This window comes from Harmonia axyridis, chromosome 4 (genome assembly GCF_914767665.1).
Source record: "Harmonia axyridis chromosome 4, icHarAxyr1.1, whole genome shotgun sequence".
Taxonomy (NCBI): Eukaryota; Metazoa; Arthropoda; class Insecta; order Coleoptera; family Coccinellidae; genus Harmonia; species Harmonia axyridis.
In genome coordinates, this window is record NC_059504.1 from 19,273,635 (window position 1) to 19,300,162 (window position 26,528).

General features: G+C 34.1%; 1 protein-coding gene, 5 non-coding genes and 1 pseudogene across 6 annotated transcripts; 3 read left to right on the forward strand and 4 right to left on the reverse strand.

The window, feature by feature from the left end:
- Positions 1-1,282: 1,282 nt before the first annotated feature.
- Positions 1,283-1,354, reverse strand: Trnad-guc. Its single transcript has one exon. It is a non-coding gene; the product is annotated as a tRNA-Asp (tRNA).
- Positions 1,355-2,726: 1,372 nt separating this feature from the next.
- On the forward strand, positions 2,727-2,867 carry LOC123679384. The gene has a single exon (XR_006747395.1). It is a non-coding gene; the product is annotated as a U4 spliceosomal RNA (small nuclear RNA).
- A 2,998-nt stretch (positions 2,868-5,865) lies between these two features.
- On the reverse strand, positions 5,866-6,027 carry LOC123679361. Its single transcript, XR_006747377.1, has one exon. It is a non-coding gene; the product is annotated as a U1 spliceosomal RNA (small nuclear RNA).
- A 1,404-nt stretch (positions 6,028-7,431) lies between these two features.
- Positions 7,432-7,622, reverse strand: LOC123679372. The gene has a single exon (XR_006747387.1). It is a non-coding gene; the product is annotated as a U2 spliceosomal RNA (small nuclear RNA).
- A 2,899-nt stretch (positions 7,623-10,521) lies between these two features.
- Positions 10,522-10,596, forward strand: LOC123679383 (annotated as a pseudogene).
- Positions 10,597-17,532: 6,936 nt separating this feature from the next.
- Positions 17,533-21,399, forward strand: LOC123677922 (uncharacterized protein K02A2.6-like). The gene is made up of 2 exons (XM_045614661.1): positions 17,533-19,829; positions 20,604-21,399. The coding sequence occupies exons 1-2, from the start codon at positions 17,533-17,535 to the stop codon at positions 21,397-21,399; spliced, it is 3,093 nt and encodes a 1,030-aa protein (XP_045470617.1).
- A 3,964-nt stretch (positions 21,400-25,363) lies between these two features.
- Positions 25,364-25,554, reverse strand: LOC123679374. Its single transcript, XR_006747389.1, has one exon. It is a non-coding gene; the product is annotated as a U2 spliceosomal RNA (small nuclear RNA).
- Between the last annotated feature and the right edge of the window lie 974 nt (positions 25,555-26,528).

Sequence of the window (26,528 nt, forward strand, 5' to 3'; positions counted from 1 at the left end):
TTTTCTGTTTAGCGAATACAAAGTTCTTGTTCATATTCAGACTGTGCGGGTTTTGATAAGGTGTCGAGTCAAATTCTGGTTATCAATTGGTAGAGAATCCACAGTTTTTTAACGACGGTAAATTCAATACTACTATTAGAGATTTCGATTGAAGATGTTCAACGTATCGATCGTTTCCTTTAAATGTAGCCAAAGTACATAATGCAGTACATATTAGTTCAAAAACTCGTAGTGTTAGATATAATTTTGAAGTATCTTTTTTAAGTTCAGAGATTTGAGTATGACCTTCAATGAACTTGAATTTTTCAAGGGTTTTCTAATCCATCCATAATTATTTTCACAAATTATGTGTATAATTTCATTATTTTCTTCGTAATTTCTCCGGTTTCAATCTTCACTGGATGGTGTTCATCATTCAACAATTTCACGATATGTATATTTGCTTCCTGAATACTTTTCAATGGTATTGTACATTTTTTACATCAATCAGATTCTGTTCATCTTGCATAGATATATCAATTCAATCAAAGACAATTATGATTGTCGAATAACAATTTCAAAAAAGTTGTCACTACATTATGACGGCGACATAATAGTCTTAAAATGTAGAAGACAGTATAATGGGATCTTTTCTTGGTGCTATTTTTCTTGATATGTCAAATTTCCTTTATTAGTCGATATCTTGTACTTATATTTGAGTAATCTCATTAGTGGGAAGACTGCATCTTGTGTAGCCTTTTTCTGTAATAAAAAAAAACTATGAGTGGAAATATATAATAAGTTTTTAAAAATACAAATAGTAAAAAAATGATGTTGAATATGAATAAAGAAATGAAAGAATGCGAGAATATATGAAGCACTAAAATTAACAGAACATGTTAACATGAGCTTCTTAAACATATATGTATACATAGTAGTTCTTAGGTTAATATTTATTTCTTTGTTTCAATGTAGTATTACTTATAATAACTGTTTATTTGTATCCATTTGTTGGCTGATTTATATAGTAGTGTAATGATATGTGAAAAAGCTGTGGTATCAGAATGAATACTTATTTAGTCAGTTTGCTGTTTATCAAGAGTTTTAAGGATTGTTCTTCATCATGTGTATGGAACATTATATCAAATAAAAAAAAAAATCAAATAAATTGTGTCAAATAATGCAAACTGCATGTGCAAATGTGAATAATGAATAAATTAAAAATACAAACGAGGACGTGATAATCAACAGTGGCAGAAACGATTGCAGATTTCTATTTCTAAATTAGACATAAAAAAATATCCTCCCCGGCGGGGAATCGAACCCCGGTCTCCCGCGTGACAGGCGGGGATACTGACCACTATACTACCGAGGATGTTGTATATTATTAGGAAAATACTTAACAAAGCCTCCACAATTCATTATTACCAAAAGGATTTCAAAATTTCAGCTCAGTCGATGAAACTTTTCATTATATTCATTGTCTACAAACTTATTTCCATGTTTGCAACTATTTATTACTCATTTGTGAATATTGAAATTTATAAACTCCTATATCTACGTCATTTTCGTATTTGATCAAATGATCAAAACATTAAATCAATGATTCATAAATCTTTCAAATGTATAAATCGTAATGAGAAATCAAGGTATAGGTTTAGTCGTTCTAGTTTACGTTTTCAACGTGTAGTAGAGTCACGATAAATTACACTGAGGGAATGAGTAAAGCATTAATAAATATTCAAAGCTCAATTCCAGTTTCCAAGAACTTTTCAGAAAACATGACATGTTAAATATTGGATTTTCAACATTAGGAAAAACAAAAATGCATATAAAAAACAATGATAGTACTATTGTATTTTACTTCTTCATGTATATAGCTGTTGAACTGGTTATGAATGAAACAGACAAAAAAATATAGAATGTTGATATTCCAATATGAATTCAAGATTGTATTCGACGAACAGAAATTGAATCCAATAAAGTAAGCAGCGACATCTAACGGGTAATGTACGAACATAAAAATCTTTAAAAATTCAAATGACCAGTTCACATCTCGAATAGTTTGCAATCTTTCAAATGAAGACATTTTGAATGAAATAGAAGTTCAAAAGTGCTTAGCTACTAAAATCACAATTTTTCAAAAATGTAGATAATATTCTCTTGCAATTTTTATGAACCTGAAAAACGAAAGAGAAATAAACGAATATTCTCGAATACTATGAATATTACCTACGTTATACTTTTTCAGTGAATCTTTCAACAAAGCAATACCTATGACATTCTAAATACTGAAATTTCCATGGAACAGATATAATGTAAAATAATTTTTTCTATATCCAAACTTTCATTTTGAATGAGAAACTAATTTTTCGGATCGGATATATTCGAAACGTTTGAATTTTTCATCTTTTAAAGTAAAAGCTATTTCATACATGAATATATCAGCTAGGTTCATCGATTATCTCAATCAGTGACATCTACAATCGGACGAGTTCGCTAAAAAGTACCACGCAGCACCGTGAGATGGCGAAATACGGCGAAAGCATAAGTTTAATGGATTAAAGAAGTCTACGTAAACAATAAACTAGTGTGATCTAAATAATATTATCAGCAAAATATTAGAAATAGTATATTTGCTGGTTTTGCTCGAAAACTTGCTGTGTGGACGATATTGATATGCTTGTATATTACTCACTAGGTCGTCTCTTGTGCTTTCAAATACACCGTTGAAAGCTCAAAACTTCAGCTTTGCGCAGAGGCAATATCGTAACCGATGAAGGTCCGCCGAGGTGCGATTATTGCTAGTTGAAAACTTAAACCAATACCCCGCCATGGGCACGTGAAATACCGTGCACTACGGCAATTTTTGGGGGCCTCAAAAAAGGCCATTCAATTAATTAATAAAATATTTGTAAGATGAAGTGATACAAGTAATTTAGATTACGTAACCAGCGAATACCCATCCAATAAGTCCAAATTTCGAATTAATAGAACTATTTTACGATAATATGACTTAATATCTACATCTACGTTGACGATATCATAGATGGCTGGAAAAAATTGGGTTATAGGTACCAAAGCTAACGCGTGGAGTTGAAAGAGCCCTATGTCCAGGTGTGGATGAATAGTGGTTGGGAAAGAAAGGAAACCGCAACCGTGGAAAGTACTACTATCACGGTCAGTTTGCAATGAATTAGAGAAAATAATGTATAATACTCGTACAGAATGCTCATTCTACCACTCGTTCATTCTCTTCTTCATTTTGAACTCGTGGAAGAATATCAAAGAGATGAGCGATACCGCGATTTCTAGATCACGTTGTGAAACGTGAACGTTACTTTATGATATCAGTGAAATCAAAGCGTGACGTGATCACTGTTTAGGTTGCTTGTTATTAATATTTGTATGAATCACCCAAACCTTAGTTCGTTTATCTTTGCAACTCGAATTGGTCTTGGTAACTATTATCATTCAAGGCAAAGCAAAATTAATGAAAAATTATTATGAAAACATCCTTTTTTTAAATTTTCAACTCTTTTCCTTGTTTCAACTTTAGCTAGGAACATAACAGAAGGATATCGATAATAATAATAAATGAGTTCATTCAAATATTCAATACAATAATTTTTCAAATGTATCCTCAAATTTGAAGAGGTGGTTTTGAAAGATAATTTCAACTTGCATAAATTACAAGTAGAATAATTTACATCAACTTCTGTGAAGAACGCCCAAAGATTGCTGGTCTTTCGCCTGTTTTTATTCTTTCGCATATTATTATTATGTCTCTGACGTGTTTTCGTTTATTTTTTTAATACAGTACCATTTATTGCTTCGGTCAGCAACTTCAATATAGAAAGAATTCCTTTGAGGTTATTTATGAAAGATAGGCATAGAATTTTATTGCCACCACCAATTATGCAGTAATTCAGTAGTTATTATTTGTTTGTAGCAAGTATTTAGGCCCAGTTTCACCAAACAGCACTTGATCCCAGATTGATTAAACTCCGCTTATTACTAAAGCAGGTTTAACAGTGTTTTCTGTTTCACCATGCATCAACCCGTCCGAAGATGATCGCGATTAACCAAATCGCGTTTAAATAGTCAAACCATTTGGCAACGTTGTGAACAAAAAGTTATATAGTGTTCTGTATCGTATTAGCAGTAATGACCACCATTGGCGCTAGGTGTCAGGTGTCATTCATTCATAACTCATAACATTTCAAAACATTTGTCATCTCGTAAACAAAAATAGTTATTTATTATACAAGGGAAAAAAGTATTAGATTTTAGCTCGAGGTTATGGGAGACAAAAAACCGAGAGCTAAAATCTAATATTTTTCCCGTGTATAATACACTATTTTTTTCTGTGACAGGAAAAACGACAATTAAATAGTGAAAGAACATATTATTACAATAAATTAAAGTCAGAATATTATCGATATGAATTTTGAATTTTTAAACTAGTAAGCTGCAAATAGACCTGCGTTGCTAAGGGAAACTTCAAAGTAATCAAATATCTGTCAATTTAATTTTGTGATTTGTTTCAAAAATTGCGAACTTAGTAATAATTGTTTAGTAGTTATTTTGTTGAATAATATAAAGTTAAATAATGTCAGATTCCGAGTTTTCTCTGACTCCATTGGAGTTGATAGAAGCAGCGCAAATAGCGTCACGAAAATTATTGCCAGCTAAATCGCGGAAAATTTACGAAACCACGTATTAAAGATTTATGGAATGGAAAATGAAAAAGTGTTCTGTATCGTATTAGTAGTGATGACCACCATTGACGCTAGGTGTCAGGTGTCATTCATTCATAACTCATAACATTTCAAAACATTTGTCATCTTGTAAACAAAAAACAAAGTTAATTTTTGCCGAAAATGTCGAGTGATGTGCTTCGAAATGTCGGAAACTTGCAGAAGTTAAAAAGAAATTATCCCATTTCACAAAACCACACATTCTGGAAAAAACTATATAAGTAATTTTATTAACTTATTTATTTTTATTAACAAGTTTAACTGCTTCTTGAATAATATTTCAATCAAACATATCAATAAATTATTCTTTGCAATAAATTTCATAAAACACAAAAACAAAGTTTACGTGTATTTTAAATGGGAAATATTGAGCCTATACATATAGTCATATATTTTGATAAAATTGACCCAAAAATTAGAAATTTTCGGAAAAATAATTACATAGACAAGAGTTCCATACTGATAAATAATTAATTATTAATCTCAACTTGAAAGGTTATAATCCTCCAAAAATGGCCGATTAGTGCTAAATCGCGATTGGTCGATTAAATGGCGCTTTGGAGTGTGGTGAAACGCTACATTACATTAATCGTGATCTAAGGCCTCAATTAAGAGCTAAGTCAAGATTAAAGCATTTGGTGAAACTGGGCCTAAAGCATTTGGTGAAACTGGGCCTTATTGTTTTACTAGTCCTACAAAAATACTTCCTAAAGCAGGCGAAGTTGCCTACGGATGCTGGGATTGTCATAAAAATATGCAATTATATTAGTCGAAAAAGGTTCCGAAGCAATAAAAGCATCAGGGTGCCTTCATAATTTACGATTCCAACGGACGGTGTTATGCCCTGAAAAGATTGAAATGTTCAAACTGTGATCCCGTCACGCTCTGTATTCGTTTTTCGGAATCGTGACTACCTGTGACATTCTGATATCAGTGATTAAATCACAGTTCTTGAAATATCGCTCATCTCTAATATCAATGCCTTCTGCACTTGTATTATAAATAACTATTCTCTATTTCTAATAATAATCCGTTTATTCTGCCTCATCTTGTAGACAATATCGTACGATAATATCACAAATTTCATGGTTACATTCAACGTAAGAACTTATATTTATTATTAAATCCGGGACAGCGCGTACGCAGTCCCGACTACCAAAAATTACGCGCCCGAGTTATCCGCATTAGGGATAATCGCAGAGGTCAGCCCGATCGTAGTGCAATGAAAGGGCCTCACTCCGGGGGAACCGCCTTGTTGATCACGGTAACCCCTACGCCAGGTAAGTATGAATTGTGCAGCTTTTAACGTGCTTTTCCCCGATTCAGAACTACTCTTTTCAGTAATATACGGTAGGTGGCGCTATCTATCGGAACACCTGTTCAACACTGAATATTTAACTAACCACAGAAATCTATGGTTCTACTTCGATTTCGACATAAATTGTAAAGATGACGGTAAAAGAGTTTTTTCTACGACATCATAATAATGAACTACATTTTGCACTGGTTGCTAGGCAACAAATGCGAATTGAACTATTTCGTAATCGATCTGCTATTTTCTATAACAAAAACTGGGGTAGGTTATACCCTTAGACTATAACAGTATAATGTAGTAATTGAAATAAATTATCTCTAAATTTTTTATCGTATAAAAAGTGTCAAATATATTATTCTCCTCTATACTACAGCACTAATAATTCCAAATTCTATATCTGAACCAACAATAATGAAAATCTTCCGAATTAGTAATTTCAAAAGATGAAACTCTGAAAAAAGGGGTAACCCAGAATAATTCATTAATACATCGTAAAATGTTCCTAAGTGAAGGAAGGAATATCGATGCAGAAACTTTGAATCGATATAATGTATCATTTATTAGAAGAATTGATAAATGGATCGAAGTCCAAGGTCATCATTTCAAACAGTTACTGAAAATATATGAAATTAATAAAAATATGATGATCATTAAAATTATTTTTAATTTCTTCCCAACTGTTTAAATGAAATATAGTTATTATAAATATAAAAAATACTCTTTTCTTATGAGGAATAAGAATCTGCACCAAAAATATAACCTTTCATTCAAAAAAGTCAAGTTGTCCTTGAAATAAATCAAAGTCAAGGTTATAAAAGAATGCTAATTTGAAACATTAAGTACATAGTTTTTGAGATAATTCACGACGTAAGTTAAATGTCACAGCCTGTATATTTAAGATTTAAGTATTAATGATTCGCGTCAATTGAAAAACTTAAGTTTCCATTTCATCAATTCAAACAAGGACAAATTTTATGAACTCGGCATTAATTCGGAAAAACCTATTTTCAACCAAAATCGAAGTGTAGTTTTCAGCAGTTGTTTTTTATTAAGTTTTTTGTTTGTTATTCTAAGTTATGACCATTGTGGACTAATTTGATATGTATGATCAATTCATGACCCTTTCCAGAATGGGGAAAGTCACGACCGGGAAAATAAAATTTTTCTTGCTCGAAAGCTATACAGTCATAGTGAAAAATGTGTTGGAAAAACTAGCGCTCATTTCGTTTCGAAATTCTATTCAATACACGCAATTTACCATAATTTTATTCTTTACGAGATACGATGATTGTTTGCATAACGACAAGTAACAACCTTAGTAGTCTTGTCTGTGTTAATATAATAACTAATCATAAATTACTAATTGATATTAATTAAATAAAGTGGGCCGATCCCGGAGGTACTGCAATACCGGGCCAACCCGCGACGGCGGTGGAGCAAGCCCCTAACCGCCGTCAATTTCCAAAAATCAGTTTAATATACTGGCCCCGCATGCGGGGCGTATCAGATATTAAGCTGATAAGAACAGATACTACACTTTGATCTTAGCCATAGGGCCGAGAAGCGATACCGTTTACAAATTTTAAACGCTACTTACAGAAAAGAAAGCCTCTTTTCCGAGTATTATAACGATATGGGTTCCATCTATTCGAAGTACCTTGTATCAATGAAATTTCAATTGAACCAATTGAAGATTTCTCCGTACATTTTGTCCAAATACTAACATTACCGCTAGATGTAGCAGCCATCGTTGAAAACTTAATCTTCAATATTGATTCATTACAATAACATATTTCGCTAAATGTAACCTTCAAATGACTTGAACTCGGAAATAACAAAACTATTAAAGCAAAAACCTAGAGACATTTCAACATTTATTCATTATTATCCAAGAAATTTCGCAGATGAGGAATAACTGGAATAGATATTTCTCTAAATCACTGAATTTTTATTAAAATAATGCAACACTTCCGTAATTATCATTTAGTGATTCTTGATGAATAATGTGGGTGTGGGTTGGCAGGAAAGTTTTATGTATCATAAATTTGACAGATAATAGATAAATCCGTGGAAGAAGAGTTCCCACTGTTCCCAGTGGACATATAATAATAAAATATAACCATTAAATCAATGCCAATCTGAAATAGGTAATCTCGCTCGATTTCGTCCTACAAGATGTGGTAGAATGAACGGATTAGCCATTCTATTCTATTTTCAACTTAGGGAGCGAACAATAACGATCAATAGATACAGATGTTTATGATAAAATATAATATGTAATAATAATATATCATTTTCCTATTCTCAAGGTATTTGCCTTGAAAGAATCTTTATTCAATTTAAAGGTATTTGTTACAACTATAGAGCTAAAGAACTAATACTTTTATAGATTGATATTTGTACAGAAAATAGAGTTATAGATTATGACATTTCAGTAAAAAGTCTCTCTTATAACTAACTTAGGTTTTTCCACATATCGAGAAAGAAAATGAAAGAACTTGCACTCGATGCACTTCACTTCGAGGCGAGACGGTGGGTCTTAAAAACATATACCCTTGCAGTTGCTAGGTTACGCATTCTTTCTCATGTGCCGATTCCAAAATTATATGAAGATGAGAAAACTGAACTCAATATTTGGAAAAGTTATTCGAAATTATGTTTATGTGAACCAGTAATAAATCGATAAATAATGAAGCATGCCACGATAGCGCTACATCTGGCGGAAACGTCAGTTTTTTTTTATATGTCAAGAGAAATCTATAAATAAGTGGATTAAAATGTTATTCGGTATTTCGGATAGATGGAACTCGTGAAAACATAATACTCGGAAAATAATAACTTGCTTCTTCAAGTAGCTCCAAATACTCGTAATCTCCCATCTTCAGTTGGGCACATTTGCACCGAATTCGGTGTCAAAACCATTCTGAAGATCATACTTCACTGACTGGGGAGGTAAAGAAGGTGGGGGTGAAGCCTCCAGGTAATGAAGAGGCTATAAAACCGAACACCAGCTCTAGGGGGAGGGCTGGTCCGCAATGGCGTAATAAGGAGGGATCCGACGGAGAAAAACCTGCGGTCCCTTCCGAAAAGCCCTAGCGGACATCCAACCTCATAAGGGGCTGACATGTCTTCAGATAATCCTCCAGCACTCCAAGGCAGCCTCTAGTGCCTTATGCTGAAGATCATCTATAAGACATGTTGATATAGGGCTGATACAAGAGCCCTGGATCAATATAGGCTAAGTAAGAGGCCTACCATGCAAAGAATATCAGACGATATACTGTGATAAGTCAGTAATTCCATACACCTACATGTGAGGAAATGCTCGAAGCAATAAGAATTTTCCTTAATGGAAAGCTCCTTCCTGGAAACTGGGTTGGACATATGAGGATACTGAATCAACTAGATTCAAACCTCCTCGCAAAACCATCAGATCTTATGCCAACCACCTACGATTTTGAAACGCCCTTTGAAACGGTTATAAATGACCGTCATAGTGCAATAAGTCTCATAAATCGTCTGGACAAAAAGTCATCCATATGGTTCGCAGATGGATCAAAAATAGAGAAGGGCACAGGCATTGGGATATATGGACCTAGACTGAGGATCTCTAAAGCCCTGGGAAGTGAACCCTCGATTCTACATACCGAGATAATGGCCGTTTATGTATGCGCCCAGGAGTGTCTCAAAATGAACCTCAAGGGGGCGCATATCTACATCACCACGGACAGCCAAACCACGCTGAGATCCCTGGAATCGTGCTGTCAGGGGTCTCTGCTGACTTGGGAGTGCCGTAACACCATGAAGCAACTGGCCAGAGGAAATAAGGTGACTCTACTATGGGTACCAGGGCACTGTGGGGTTGAAGGAAATGAAAGAGCGGATGAACTTGCAAAAAGTGCATCAAGGTTAAGACCTGCTGGACCTGAGCTTTTCTGTGGGATAGGAAAAGACCAATACAAAGCTGCGGTCCAGTTATAGGAGTTGAACAGTAGGACTAACACTCCTAGACTTGCTCAGGCAAAGAAATTCGTGAAGATTTCACCTACCTACGCCAAAAAGTTCCTGAAGCTGTCGCTAGCAGAGCTTTCCTGAAGCTGTCGCTAGCAGAGCTTCGGGTGATGGTGGGACTGCTGACGGGGCACTGTCGGTACAAACATCATTTGTACCGTATGGGAAAGTCAGCAGACGAGATTTGCAGGCTCTGTGGATCGGAAGTAGAAACGGCAGAGCACTTGATATGCAAGTGTCCAGAGCTGGCTGGCCTAAGAACGATTCACATGGGCAAGCCGGTCCTGGATACCAGAGAGGTAACGACCAAGGCCCCTAGGGAGGTTGTCAATTTTATTAACGTCGTTGACGACCTCCCTGGATTTCTATGAATGAGGAGGGTAGTGAACAAAAGATCTGCATGGTCGCAGTTCCCGGAAGGCTTACCGAAGCAAAACGACCCCAGTTCAAATAATAATAATAATACTTCACAGAATCATTTCTGTAGTATATTATATCATTAGTTTTTTTTTTGTTGAAACTGAAGAGGCGTTCAATAACCTCAAAAAATATTTCATATCCGATAACCTGGACACATTTACCAGGAGGGAACAAAAATCCCACGCATTCGTCGTTCGAGGCCTAAATGATGAACAAAACCTTGAAGACCTCAGAGCAGAATTGTCGGAGAGCAACATAAATATATACGACTTCTTCAAAATGAAAGGAACCAGCGTACTTAATCATAACTAAGATGTCTTAAAATATGGTGAATGCACTCGTCAATTTTTGAATGGAATGACATTCGACCAAATTGAAAATATTAGTTTTATTTCGTGGCGGCGCCGCAATGTCATACTTTTCATTTCGATCTTTTTTCCTTTGATTTTGACAGGATACATCAATTAGCCTTGCCAATCAGAAGCTTTAACTAATATTCTCAAAATTGGCAAAACAAAAGCTAATCAGTCCATACACCAGGTTTTTAGACATCTTAGTCATAACCGACCAAAAAAACACACTTCGATACCCGACACAACATGTCAAGAGTAGTTAACTAAACCGTCGTACAATGTGAACGACATTACACAAACAGAAAGATGACGCAGTGTAGGAGATGTTAAAATTGGGGACATGCTACCTCAAACTGTTTCAGATTCAGACCCTATCAATGTTTGAAATGTGCAAAGGGACATCTGACGAAGGACTGTACAAAAACAATGGATACACCAGCGAAATATGTGAACTGCGGTGGTAAACATTCACAGCAAATTCCACAAAATGTGAAGTAAATATAAACCTTTTGGAGAAATTGCACAAAACCTCCAACAAGAAGCACAAACAGCCAAAAAAATATATACCAATGCCTTTGCCGAAAGAGAACCCTTGGGAGGAACGTCAAAATCAAGAGAAAAAGAACACACAATTCCAAAACAACCCACAGGTGCATTTACAGAACTCAAAAATGAATTCAGCAATATCTCAAACTTTTTTTTTTTAGAACTTTAAACGAAAAATTGGCAAGATGCGAATCTGGCTATGAAAAATTTCAAACTTTCCATTCTTTTCTTGATAGCATTTGATGACTATTGAACCAGCACATCTACTTAATTTAGCTTCCTTGAACGCCAATGATGTTCGTAATAAGGAGTACGAGATTTCGTATATCTTAAAACAACATCCGATCAAAATTTTTCTTATAAACGTTACAATGTCGGATAATTTTAAAATCAAAGGGTTCCACGTGGCTAGAATGGATCGCTCAAATAATACTCACAACGGAGGTGTTACCTTTCTCGTGCATACTTCAATTCCATATAAAATTTTACGTAGTACTAATTGTTCAATAGAGAATGTAGGTATAAAAGTGAGAAATGGTCCTAAAATAATTTGGATTTATAATAGCCCTTCGAATAAATTCAGAGAAACCTGCTTAGAAAGTCTTCTAAATAACAGAGAAACTCTTGTAATTGGAGACCAGAATACCATCGTGTTTGGGGAAATTTCAACAATAATACAAACGGAAGAACCCTTTTAAAATTCTAACCTAACCTAACCTAACCCTTTTAAAATCTAGGAAAAAAAAACCAGACTGTAATCTACATTACTCACCCAGTCCTAACCTATTTACGTATAACAACACCACTCCCTCAACAATAGATATCTCATTAGCAAAATCCTTCACCCAATGGCGGATATAAGTCTTTTTCATGGGGGGGGGGTTTGTTAGTAACGATTCAAAACCAATAATTTGCAATATTTGGGAAATTTCCAATTTAAAATTATTGCATGAAATATTTTATGTGCACCACGTTGGGTAACTTTTTTTCAGGGTTTCGATATCGAATCTTTACCCAAGTTGAATTGAGACCATAATATCATAAAATTTGAAATATTCGGAAACTTCTGTAACAATACGTCCAAAAACATCTTTGTCTGTTCAACTACAAACTGGAAGAATTCTCAATAAAAAAATAGTCATAAACAACGCCATTAACTCTGATGAATATTTGGACCAAGAACTATTGAAATTTTCAGAGTGTCTCACTTACGCACGGAATCGTATGACAAAATTCAAAAGATTCTATACATTCGCCGAATCACTTCCCATTGTTGAATCAATTAGACTTAGGAATAGAACTCGCAAACGTTGGCAACGTTTTCGTGATCCCCTAGAAAAAAATAAATTCTCTATCACTTTTCTGATAAAAGGAGAAATCCAAATTTATAAAAATCAATAATGGAATAATAAATTTCAGAAACTCAATCCATCGGGCGGTTCCTTATGGAAGGTAACAAAGACTCTGAAGAAAAAAGATACTAGCATGCCCCAATTAAATCACGATTCAAGCTCCTTTGTCACCGACGAACAGAAAGCTGAGTGGATGGCCAAAACTTTCAAAAATACACAATATAGACCGTTCTGATAGTGATACTGATCGTCTCACAAGAAACACCGTGTCTGACTTTCTTCGAAATTCCAACTAAAAGTAACACCGTGCAACGATTTTGCACGCTTCAGTTCAAGTTACGCTACTGGAATTGTCAAAGACGCGGTGGTTTGTCGTGTGTCGTTGGTCGCCGAACAAGCGCCAACAGATGCGCGTATCTAAAGAAAGAAACAGAGAGCATTTTCTGGGAGATTTTCAATAATTATTATCGAGACTACAGGAAAGATACGTACCTTATTTTAGATTTCAGCGATTATTAGTTAAATTTGAGATTCAGAATTTAATTTATCGGCGAGAATTGTGTCGGGATTCAACAGAAACTTTCTTAGGATTGAAAAATATCAAAAAGGACTTTCAAATATTATCAAAAAATGTTACAGGAATTTTTTATTCGACAGTAAATTGTTCTCAATTTGACGTAATCAGATTTCGTATCCAACGTTTCGTGCTCTCTGGGCCACCCTCAACCTCATTTTTTTCAATACGGACCTGTATATTTTATGACACTTTTCGAAATAACTTTCAACGATGAATTCAACGATATATCATACAATGTCATTCAAAATTGATTTTCAGGTGATTTTGACCCTTATCCAAATTTCTTAGGGTCGGATCTGTATTACATTTAGGTACCTTTAGTTTAATTAACAACATGCAATACATTTCGATGAGAAAATCATCTTACTCATCTCGAACTAAATGGAACATATCAGAATCAAATCAAGACACAAGTAATAATTATTTACATATTTCAATTCATAATAATTAAACGAATTATCATTTAATGAAAGAAAAATCGAATGATTATTCGAAAGTAAATGAATATGAATGGAGTAAGTGTTCGAAATGTCCACCATTTTGTAAAATGCACTTAACGGTTCTGGAACCCATACTTCTTATACATTTGCTAATTTTGTCTTCTTGAATACCTTCCAATACATTCTCAATCTCGCGAGAAATCACTATTGTTGGATTTGTCATTTGTTCCGTTGAAACAAATTACAGAATCGAACTTTATTTTGATATCATTATGATATAAGTTTTGCAAGGCTTGGTATTCAAATTTAAAATCATTGTTTTCGCGTCTCTTGACTATTTTATTAACAGCAGTTTTTGATAAATTGCATTCACTACAGATCCGACCCAAAGAAAATTGGATAAGGGTCAAAATCACCTGAAAATCAACTTTGAATGACATTGTATGATATATCGCGTTAAAAGTTATTTCGAAAAGTGTCATAAAATATACAGGTCCGTATTGAAAAAAAAGGGGTTGAGGGTGGCCCAGAGAGCACGAAACGTTGAATACGAAATCTGATTACGTCAAATTGAGAACAATTTACTGTCGAATAAAAAATTCGTGTAACATTTTCTGATAATATTTTAAATAAAGTGGGAAAAAAAGAAAAATCAAAAAGACAGAATTTACTTTTCTTATGATATCTCAATAACCGGCCCTGATAATCTCGATTTGTTTGAACTGCTTGATAATGCTTCTATGCATGAAACTTTTTCTCCATTTGACCGACCTTCTAACTCTTATGGTTTAAAAGTTACCAATACAATACCATTGAAAAAGTGGCCACTTTGTATGTTTCGTGTTTCAAAACTGAAATTGCAGAAGTAATTACGGCTGTCGGCTGTAACTATCGGCTCGTTTGAATGTTTGATGATGTTATATTACCCTTTGTTGTTTGTGCAAATATTTCTGGGAATTTTTTCTATCTGGCTTTTCCGAGATTTGCATCGGATTCAGTTTAGTCCTCCTGAACATTCACTGGGACATTTATGGAGACGAAGACACTGTGATAACAAGGTTTTCATCAAAGGTTTCGAAGACCAAATTAGATTTTGTGTTGTAGTTGCCAATTGTTTCCATTTCCATTCATATTAAACAATCGATGTACTATTTAATTTTTAAAATTTCCCTCTGAATGGTTGGAACCCTGATAAGTAAATAAATATGTAATAATACAACAAATACATAAGCGTACAACTTTTTTCCGAAATTAGAGGCTTTATAGTATATAGTATATATATATAGTATATATATAGTATATATATAGTATATATAGTGATATCATGAAGTAACGATCACGTTTCACATAGTGATTTGAAATCACTGTATCTCGCTCATCTCTAGACACACCAAGATTTCTAGGCATCATAATCACGTACAACTAGAAGAGAAATCTTATATTGCTTATATACACAATATAAATGATATACAGAGTGTCCCGTAAAGACCACGTCAAACCGAGGGAGAATGTAGATAATGTGGATAACCCACCTGCTATGACAAAATTCCCATTATAAAAGTCTTACCGTTTTCGAGATATTTTTTTTTGTTGAAAATAATGAATTTTTGCCCCTTTCAATAGTTTTGTCCTTACGGTTGGTACAATTTTACATCTTTTTGGTTGATTTTTTCAGTAAAATATTGCTGAAGAATTATTTTAACGTTTACATTAAAAACATCCTCCGAACATTTTTTTAAAGGGGGGCTATGAGAAATATTTTTATTGGAAATTTTGGTAGTGGATTATTTTGTTCATGAAGTTTAGCCCATCGTAGTGGAAAAAAAATGTACCGACATAATTTTTGGACCGTTTGCAATTTCTATTCCAATATTTTCAATGGAGCTTTGAATCTCAGGTAGAGTTTCAAAGGGAATTGTATGACTCACCAGTATTGTTACTCCCCCGCCTTTGTTATATAAAGGATCCTTTCTAACTACGTGGAAGCCTTTAATTTGGAAGTTATCGGAAGGTTTTAATTTAGTTGCATTAATGAGGAAAATTTGAATACAATGCTTTTTTAGAAAATAGGAAATCTCTTGTTTTTTATTTCGAACTCCGTCAGCGTTCCAGGTAGCTAGATTAAGTCTTGTTAATTTGTTGTTGTCCATCAAAGTTCGTTGATAAAATTATAAAAGGCGGTAAATTTTTCACCGCCGTTTTTGCACGATTCCATCATTTGATTTAATTTTTTTAATTTTTCGAAGAAAGAGTTGATATCGATATGCTTATTAAGTTTATCGAATTCGCTTCTAATGTCACTGAACACACCGAAGCCGTCTGTTGGGTGGTCAGGACTTTCTTGTTTTCTTTGGGCATTTTTTGCTTCTTGTGCCTTCTTCCTCTCCTCCCAGGGATTTTTTTCAGGAATCGGGGCCGCAGTATATTTTTTAGGCTGCTGCAATGGTTTTCTGACATCTTGGTGCTGCCTGGTTTTTTTTCTTTCTAATATTCTAATATATTCTTCGCATGCGGTACTGTTTGCCGGATGGGCTCCTTCGCAGTTGGCACATTTCGGTGGTTCCGTCGTTGCCTTAGTGCATTCCATCGACAGATGATCGCCAGCACATTTAAGACATTTTTTTGCCGCGTAGCAGTTTGACGTGGCGTATCCCCATCTTTTGCATCTTCGGCATTGTATCATTTTCCTTGTGGAATAATGCCTTTCCCAGGAAATTATCGTATAATTGAGGATTCTGACTTTCTTCTTCAGGCTTTTTAGAGTAACCTTGTTGTCAGTTATCGTTAGGTATGAAGGATTTTTCGTTCCTTTCATTCTGTAAAAGTTTTTTACATTTATATCGTATTCTTCTATTAATTCTGATTTAAGATCCTCATCAATGTCTATATCTGCATTGAGTCCTCGTATGACGAAGGCATGGGTTTTCTCTTTTTTTTTTCGTGTAACTATGGAAGTCAAGGCCTTCCAGGTCAAAATATGTTTTCAGTTTATTGAAATCTTCTTGGGTTTCAACAAACACGTTGGATGTTGTTCTTCCATATTTGATGTGGAACTTCGAGTCTTCCAGAATCCTTTTTATTACCCTCACCGTTCCGGTGTGGGATTCGAATGTTCCATGAACCACTATAGGTGGTATTTTGGTTTTGTTGGCTTGAACCACTGGCTGTTCTTCTGGTAAAGCCTTGTATCTATTTTTTAGTGTTATGCTTGGTAGGTCCGTATCCATTTCTAGGTTTTCGATTGTCCTCTTCGAAGTACCTGGATGGGTAAACTTCGGATTTTCCATGTCCATGAGTCTTATTTTCTTTCTTTTAGAATCCGATGGAGACTCGGGCGTCCCCATTTTAGAGGAATATTTGTTCTCTAATGTTAACACCAAATGTTGTATCGTGTATTTAAATTGTTTGTATTTCCCGGGGTTTTCTTAGGCGCATATGTTGTTAGTGCGCAAGTTATGTGTGGTCTGGGAGATTTCCGTCTTGATCAATTCAATTCTCGTATGAAGATAGAACGCATATGTTCAGTGATATACATTTTCATATTTCTTTCAATAAAGAATTTAAGCAGTTCCACCGCAATTTATTACTACGTACACAACAGTTGGCGACGAGGATCTACGAATCTACGGTAAATAACAACGGACAATACAGAGAATACCACCGACACGTATAAGAATCATCAATTACGTTCAAACAAGATGTCTGCTCCTACACATTCAATACATACAGTGTTTTCAATCGAAACATACGATGTTTCAAAGAAATTCGACCGTTGGTTAATGCGCTTGGAAAGTGCCTTCGAAGTTTTCCTGGTTCCTAATGAGAAAAAGGCTGCATACTTATTACATTACATGGGACCTGATGCCTACGATGTTCTCTGCGACAAAGTATCACCTGAAAATCCAAATAATATGGAATACAATGACCTAATTAAGGAAATGAAACAACATTACAATCCTGAACCATTAGAAATTGCAGAAAACTTTCGATTCTTACAAAGGAAACAGAATGAAGGGGAAAGTGTTCAACAATACTTAACTACTTTGCAACGTTTAGCTACGACCTGCAAATTTGGTGATTATCTTAAGAAAGCATTGAGAAATCAATTCGTGTTTGGCCTGAGAACACAAAATATTCAAAGTCGTTTGTTGGAAATGAAGGACCTGACTATAGAGAGGGCTCTAGAAGTAGCTATCAGTATGGAAACATCAGCAAGAGATGCGGCACAACTACACAGAAGCAATGTGGCAAGTGCAAGTGTAAACAGTGTTAAGTGTGAAAAAGGCAATAATGACCGATTTTCATCTAAAAGGGCTTTTGCAAAGTCTTCATCAAATAATTCCAAAAATGTTAATTTTAAAAATTATTGTTACAGGTGCGGATCTCCCACACATTTTGCAAATAAATGCAAGCACATTACCACTATTTGCTCCAAATGCAAGGTCAAGGGTCATCTGGGAATGGTTTGTTTCAAAAGTAAAAATACAGAAAGTACAAATCAAATTGAAGAACTATTTTCTATTGAATCCGAACATATCGATTACAGGGAAAAATTTATGGTCAAAATTAAAATTGAAGGTAAAATTTTAATTTTTGAAGTAGACAGTGGAGCTGCTGTAAGTATAATGAGTTATTCTATGTTCAAAAATTTCTTTCCTACTTTACAAATTAAAAAAACTGATTTAAAACTAGTCACTTACTGCAAGAAAGTGTTAGATGTTGTGGGCTATTCAAGGGTGGGTTGCATTTATGAAACTGAAACTCACATTTTGAATTTATACATTGTTAATACCGATCGAAAACCTATTTTAGGCCGTGAGTGGATACGTCAATTGAACATTAAATTACAAAATATTAATCAAATTTCCGTTATGAATACACCTGAAAATATTTTACAAAAATACCCAATAGTTTTGGAAAAATCAATGGGTAAAATTCTTAATATTCAAGCTCGTCTTAAATTGAAAAATAATGCAACACCTGTTTTCATCAGAGCTAGAAAGATTCCATTCGCTTTACAATCCAAAGTGGAAGAAGAATTGTTGAATTTAGAAAAGGAAGGAATTTTAGTAAAAGTCATGCGTTCTGAGTGGGCTACACCCATTGTACCGGTTGTAAAAGCTAATGGGAAAATTCGCATTTGTGGTGATTTCAAAATAACCTTAAATCCAAACCTCATTATAGATGAGTATCCTCTACCTTCCATCGAAAATTTATTTTCCACTATGGCTGGGGGAGATAAGTTCACGAAATTAGATTTACAACAGGCCTATTTACAATTAGAAGTACATCCGGATGATCAAAAATTTTTAACATTAAGTACACCTAAAGGACTTTTTCAATGTACTCGATTAATGTATGGGGTTGCTAGTGCGCCTGCTATTTGGCAACGCCTGATAGAAAATTTGCTGAAAGATATACCCGGTGTCTCAGTATTTTTAGATGACATCAAGATAACAGCCCCTGATGATAATACACATTTCGAGAGACTGGAAAAAGTTTTATGCAGACTTTCAGATCATAATATAAGAATTAATTACGAAAAATGCGAATTTATGAAAGATAAAATAGAATATTGCGGCTATGTTATAGATAGGTCGGGCATACATAAAGCGAAAAAGAAAATGGATGCAATCCAAAACGCAAAAATACCTACTAATAAAACTGAAGTCAGGGCTTTTACAGGTTTAATCAATTATTACGGAAGATTTTTAGAAAATCTTAGTTCAAAATTATACCCTATATACAATTTATTAAAAGAAGGTGTAGATTTCAAATGGGACATTAAATGCCAAAGAGCATTCGATACTGTCAAGAAAGAAATTAGTTCCGATCGAGTATTGGCTCATTTCGATCCTCAGTTAACATTAATTTTGGCTACTGATGCCAGTCCCTATGCGGTTGGCGCAGTACTTTCACATGTTTATCCAGATGGTACTGAAAGACCTATTCAATTCGCTTCACAAGTTTTATCGACAGTTCAACAAAAATATTCACAAATTGATAAAGAAGCATATAGCATTATTTTTGGTGTCAAGAAATTCTTTTATTACCTTTATGGTAGACGTTTCACCCTGTATACAGATCATAAGCCTCTTATCCAAATTTTTTCACCATCAAAACATCTTCCAACTTTGTCTACCACAAGAATGCAACATTATGCATTATTTTTGCAAACATTTCAGTACGATATTAAATACAAAAATTCAAAAGAACATTCAAATGCGGACGCTATGTCCAGATTACCTACAAACTCGAAGCAAATTAATATGTACGATGAATCTGATGCATTTGAAATATATCAAATACAAAATTTACCTGTCACTTTCGAAGAATTACGAATTGAGTCTTCGAAAGAGCGCAGTTTTTCCAAATTAATAAAATCTTTACGCCTAGGTAAACAAGTATCCAAAAAGGATCGCTTCAATGTCGAACAATCTGAGTTTTCCTTACAGCAAGGCTGCTTGTTCCGTGGACAAACAGTTGTTATACCACAATCTTTACGTCCAAAAATTTTGAATGAGCTTCACTCAACACATTCTGGTATAATTAAGACGAAACAATTGGCTAGAGGTTACTGTTGGTGGCCTGGAATATCAGTCGATATTGAAAATAAAATTAAAAACTGTTCTGAATGTAATAAATTTAAAAATAATCCCGCTAAATTTCCATTTCATCCATGGGAAAAGACAAGTAAACCATTCGAAAGAGTACATATTGACTTTGCCGGACCTTTCATGAATCGTTACTTTTTTATTTTAGTTGATTCATATACTCGTTGGCCGGAAATACATGTTGTCAAAAATATGACAGTTCATACTACAATACCTCTACTTCGAAAAATTTTCAGTACTTTTGGTCTACCAGCTGTCTTAGTTAGCGATAATGGACCCACTTTTACGTCCTTTGAATTCAAGAATTTTTTGAGAGAGAATGGAATTTTTCACAAGTTCTCACCTCCATATCATCCTGCTACAAATGGATTAGCAGAACGATATGTTCAGTCTTTCAAGGGTGTTTTAAAAACTCTGGGACAAAATGAGAGAGACATCGAATTGAATTTGTCTAAATTTCTTATTAATTACCGAAAAATGCCTCACACCATTACCGGAGTGAGTCCTTCTTATCTTATGTTTGGTAGGGATATTCGAACAAGACTTGATTTAATTTTGCCTCCAAAAAAATACGGACTAAATATTTCTAAAAATACTGATTTTAGAGTTTTCAGAGAGGGGGAAAGAGTCATGGTTAGGGAATACCTGGGGTTCGATAAATGGCAGTTTGGTACTGTGAGAAAGAAGTTGGGAAGTTTAATTTATTTAATCGAATTGGATGATTCTCGAGTTTGGAAGCGCCATGTCGATCAAATGCGTTCCATGGGTGAGGACACACCTTTGAAAATTAGCAACACACCATCTAACACATTTATTGAGCTTCCTACGATATTGCCTTCAGCGAAAAATAATGACAATGATTATGTTGCTGAAAAGCAAAATACTTTGGACGGAAATGTTGTCCAAAATAAAGAAATTAAACCAGATGGTGTACCACTAAAACCAGAAATTCCAGATGACGCTTGTACCCTAAGGAGATCTACACGATTGCGTAAAGCACCCTCACGATTGGGAATTGAAAATTGTACTTAACTCCTACAGAGGGAGGAATGTTGTATCGTGTATTTAAATTGTTTGTATTTCCCGGGGTTTTCTTAGGCGCATATGTTGTTAGTGCGCAAGTTATGTGTGGTCTGGGAGATTTCCGTCTTGATCAATTCAATTCTCGTATGAAGATAGAACGCATATGTTCAGTGATATACATTTTCATATTTCTTTCAATAAAGAATTTAAGCAGTTCCACCGCAATTTATTACTACGTACACAACACCAAATTTTTCACTAAACCCAAAGTGTCAAAATCACTAACTTAACCAAGTGTACTCTCACTACTTACAATCTTTCAGAGTGCCACAATCACTAACTTGTTGATCACAATACAATACAATACAAAGAATCTTTATTAACATATTTACAGAATGATTATTTACAATACAGTTTTTTATTATAATGTACAATGAATAGTTCCTACAAATGAATGTTAACCTATTTTTATAATATTTTTGACATACAGTCTTGCAAAAATAAATATATTGAGTTGAACTTATCAATTGGTCTTAATTTTAAAATAATTATTATTGATGTTGGCAGGAAAATAAAACAAAAAAACCTGCTTTATATTATTAATCTTTCTTTCAAGATTGCCTTCTCATGGAATGTGAAGAACTTTTAATGGGTTCAGCTTGAGTTATAAGGTGTAACCTTATTGATTATCGGGGGTATTCTGATGATTTGAAAATGTAGAACGTTAATGTGGAGTCAATTTTGTTCATAAGGTATAAATACCTTATTGAATATGGCAAGGTGTTCGTAAGGGAGCACATGCTTGTCATTTTGATTCTTGTTATTGAATCGTGTTGCGGTTATTTCATTTACAGGATCGCTTACATAACTGTTTTTTTTCGTAAAATTTCGTCGATATATTGTTAATATGGTCCTTTACCATTTCGATTTCTGATGAGTCATGCAGTTCAGAGATTCTGGTGAAAATGTTTTTATTTAAAATGAGTCTGAGAATTTTGTTTTGAAATTTTTGTAGAGGGCTCATAGGTCGTGGTTTCAAGTGACACCACGCTGGTGCGGCGTATGTCATTAGAGGTCGAATTAGTGTTGTGTATATAAGTTTTTTATTTTGGAAATTTAATTTACTGTTTTTGCGTAGCAAGGGATAGAGAGATTTCTTTGCGCCATATGCTTTTCCCATAATTTTCTCAATATATTTTTTGAAGTTGAGCCTAGAATCTAGCTCCATTCCTAGGTACTTTACTGTGTGCTTTTGAGTTACTGGTTGTTTGTTTATCTTGAGAGGAACCACTAGTTTCGTATCATTTGTTTTTCGACTAAAGATAATCATTTCTGTTTTCTTTTCGTTTACACGAATTTTCCAGGTTTCATAGTAATTCATGAGAATGTTTAGGTGGTATTGAATTAGTCGGGTTGCTGCGATGGCGCTAAAAGAATGAGCGTATATCGCGGTGTCGTCCGCAAACAGTGCCTTTTTGGTATTGGGGAAATCTGGTAGATCGTGTATAAAAATATTGAAAAGTTTAGGTCCAAGCACCGAACCTTGTGGTACGCCCGCTTTAATCGATTTTTCTTTGGAGAAGGAATTATCGAGTTTGACCTTAAATGTTCTATTCGTTAGATATGAGCTAATTAATTTGATTATAAAAATTGGTAGTTTTAATTTGATCATTTTGTAAAGTAAGCCGTGAACCCAAACTCTGTCGAACGCTTTTTCAATATCTAGCAAAAGCATTGCAGTTGTTTGATTTTTATTGAAAGCTTTAATGGTGTCAGTAATTATTCTAGTAAGTTGGTGGGTAGAATTATGTTTTGTTTTGAATCCAAATTGAAACGGGTCATGTAATTCTGATTTTCTTAGAGTTTGGGTAAGGATTCTCAATATTACCTTCTCGGTTAATTTGCTCACGGTCGACAATAAACTGATCGGTCTATAGTTGGTTGGACGGTGTTTTTCCTTTCCGTTTTTACCAATTGGTATTATAAGTGCAGTTTTCCATTTATTAGGCCAATGATTAAGCCTGATCATGGAGTTTATGATATATGTTAACTGTACAATGGATTTTTTTGTTAAATTTTTGATCATTTTGTTGTCGATGTCGTCTAGTCCCGGGGCTTTGTTAGGGCGGAGAGTTCTGATAATGTTGTTTATTTCTGTGGGGTTAGTCAAGTATTTATTAATTTCACTTCTATCAGGTGTTAGGGTTAGGAATTCAGAGACAGTCGATATGATTGCGCGATCTGAATCACTATCCACGTGACCTATGTCATGAATTTCTTCAAAGGTCGTGGCCAGTAATTCAGATTTTTGTTCGTCGGTAACGTAGTCAGTTGAATTATGTGTAAGGGTAGGAATTTCATTAGGTGTTTTTCTCAGAAGTTTTGACATTTTCCACAAAGAACCATCAGTTGGTTTCAGCTTTTTTAAATTGTTGTCCCATTTTTGATTTTTGAAAATTTTCATTTCTCTTTTGATTTTTGCATTTAAAATATCCGAATCTAATTTGTCTTGAGGGCCTTGTTGATCACGGTAACCCCTACGCCAGGTAAGTATGAATTGTGCAGCTTTTAACGTGCTTTTCCCCGATTCAGAACTACTCTTTTCAGTAACATACAGTAGGTGGCGCTATCTATCGGTGCACCTGTTCAACACTGAATATTTAACTAACCACAGAAATCTATGGTTCTACTTCGATTTCGACATAAATTGTAAAGATGACGGTAAAAGAGTTTTTTCTACGACATCATAATAATGAACTACATTTTGCACTGGTTGCTAGGCAACAAATGCGAATTGAACTATTTCGTAATCGATCTGCTATTTTCTATAACAAAAACTGGGGTAGGTTATACCCTTAGACTATAACAGTATAATGTAGTAATCGAAATGAATTATCTGTAAATTTTTATCGTATAAAAAGTGTCAAATATATTATTCTCCTCTATACTACAGCACTAATAATTCCAAATTCTATATCTGAACCAACAATAATGAAAATCTTCCGAATTAGTAATTTCAAAAGATGAAACTCTGAAAAAAGGGGTAACCCAGAATAATTCATTAATACATCGTAAAATGTTCCTAAGTGAAGGAAGGAATATCGATGCAGAAACTTTGAATCGATATATCATCGATGTATCATTTATTAGAAGAATTGATAAATGGATCGAAGTCCAAGGTCATCATTTCAAACAGTTACTGAAAATATATGAAATTAATAAAAAAAAATGATGATCATCAAAATTATTTTTAATTTCTTCCCAACTGTTTAAATGAAATATAGTTATTATAAATATAAAAATACTCTTTTCTTATGAGGAATAAGAATCTGCGCCAAAAATATAACCTTTCATTCAAAAAAGTCAAGTTGACCTTGAAATAAATCAAAGTCAAGGTTATAAAAGAATGCTAATTTGAAACATTAAGTACATCAAGTACATAGTTTTTGAGATAATTCACGACGCAAGTTAAATGTCACAGCCTGTATATTTAAGATTTAAGTATTAACGATTCGCGTCAATTGAAAAACTCAAGTTTCCATTTCATCAATTCAAACAAGGACAAATTTTATGAACTCGGCATTAACCGATTTTCAACCAAAATCGAAGTGTAGTTTTCAGCAGTTGTTTTTTATTAAGTTTTTTGTTTGTTATTCTAATTTATGACCATTGTGGACTAATTTGATATGTATGATCAATTTATGACCCTTTCCAGAATGGGGAAAGTCACGACCGGGAAAATGAAAATAAAATTTTTCTTGCTCGAAAGCTATACAATTACAGTGAAAAATGTGTTGGAAAAACTTGCGCTCATTTCGTTTCGAAATTCTATTCAATACACGCAATTTACCATAATATTATTCTTTTAATTTTTACGAGATAAAATGAGTGTTTGCATAACGACAAGTAACAACCTTAGCCTTGACTGTGTTAATAATTAACTCGTCATAAATCACTAATTGACATTGATTATATAAAGTGGGCCGATCCCGGAAGTACTGCAATACCGGGCCAACCCGCGACGGCGGTGGAGCAAGCCCCTAACCGCCGTCAATTTCCAAAAATCAGTTTAATATACTGGCCCCGCATGCGGGGCGTATCAGATATTAAGCTGATAAGAACAGATACTACACTTTGATCTTAGCCATAGGGCCGAGAAGCGATACCGTTTACAAATTTCAGACGCTACTTACAGAAAAGAAAGCCTCTTTTCCGAGTATTATAACGATATGGGTTCCATCTATTCGAAGTACCTTGTATCAATGAAATTTCAATTGAAGATTTCTCCGTACATTTTGTCCAAATACTAGCATTACCGCTAGATGTAGCAGCCATCGTTGAAAACTTAATCTTCAATATTGATTCATTACAATAACATATTTCGCTAAATGTAACCTTCAAATGACTTGATACTTGAACTCGGAAATAACAAAACTATTAAAGCAAAAACCTAGAGACATTTCAACATTTATTCATTATTATCCAAGAAATTTCGCAGATGAGGAATAACTGGAATAGATATTTCTCTAAATCACTGAATTTTTATTAAAATAATGCAACACTTCCGTAATTATCATTTAGTGATTCTTGATGAATAATGTGGGTGTGGGTTGGCAGGAAAGTTTTATGTATCACAAATTTGACAGATAATAGATAAATCCGTGGAAGAAGAGTTCCCACTGTTCCCAGTATCTAACCGACATATAATAATAAAATATAACCATTAAATTAATGTCAATCTGAAATAGGTAATCTCGCTCGATTTTGTCCTACAAGATGTGGTAGAATGAACGGATTAGCCAAAGAATTAGAGAAATTCTATTTTCAACTTAGGGAGCGAACAATAACGATCAATAGATACAGATGTTTATGATAAAATATAATATGTAATAATAATATATCATTCTCCTATTCTCAAGGTATTTTTCTCAAAAGAATCTTTATTCAATTCGAAGTTATTGGTTACAACTATAGAGCTAAAGAACTAATACTTTTATAGATTGATATTTGTACAGAAAATAGAGTTATAGATTATGACATTTCAGTGAAAAGTCTCTCTTATAACTAACTTAGGTTTTTCCACATATCGAGAAAGAAAATGAAGGAACTTGCACTCGATGCACTTTACTTCGAGGCGA

What these genes read in the sequence shown, in the direction of transcription:
- LOC123677922 (XM_045614661.1), top strand. Translation starts at nt 17,533, where the DNA reads ATGCGCTTGGAAAGTGCCTTCGAAGTTTTCCTGGTTCCTAATGAGAAA. An exon ending in TATGGTAGACGTTTCACCCT is followed by an intron (nt 19,830 to 20,603) that starts GTATACAGATCA and finishes AAAAATTTTCAG; the next exon opens with TACTTTTGGTCTACCAGCTG.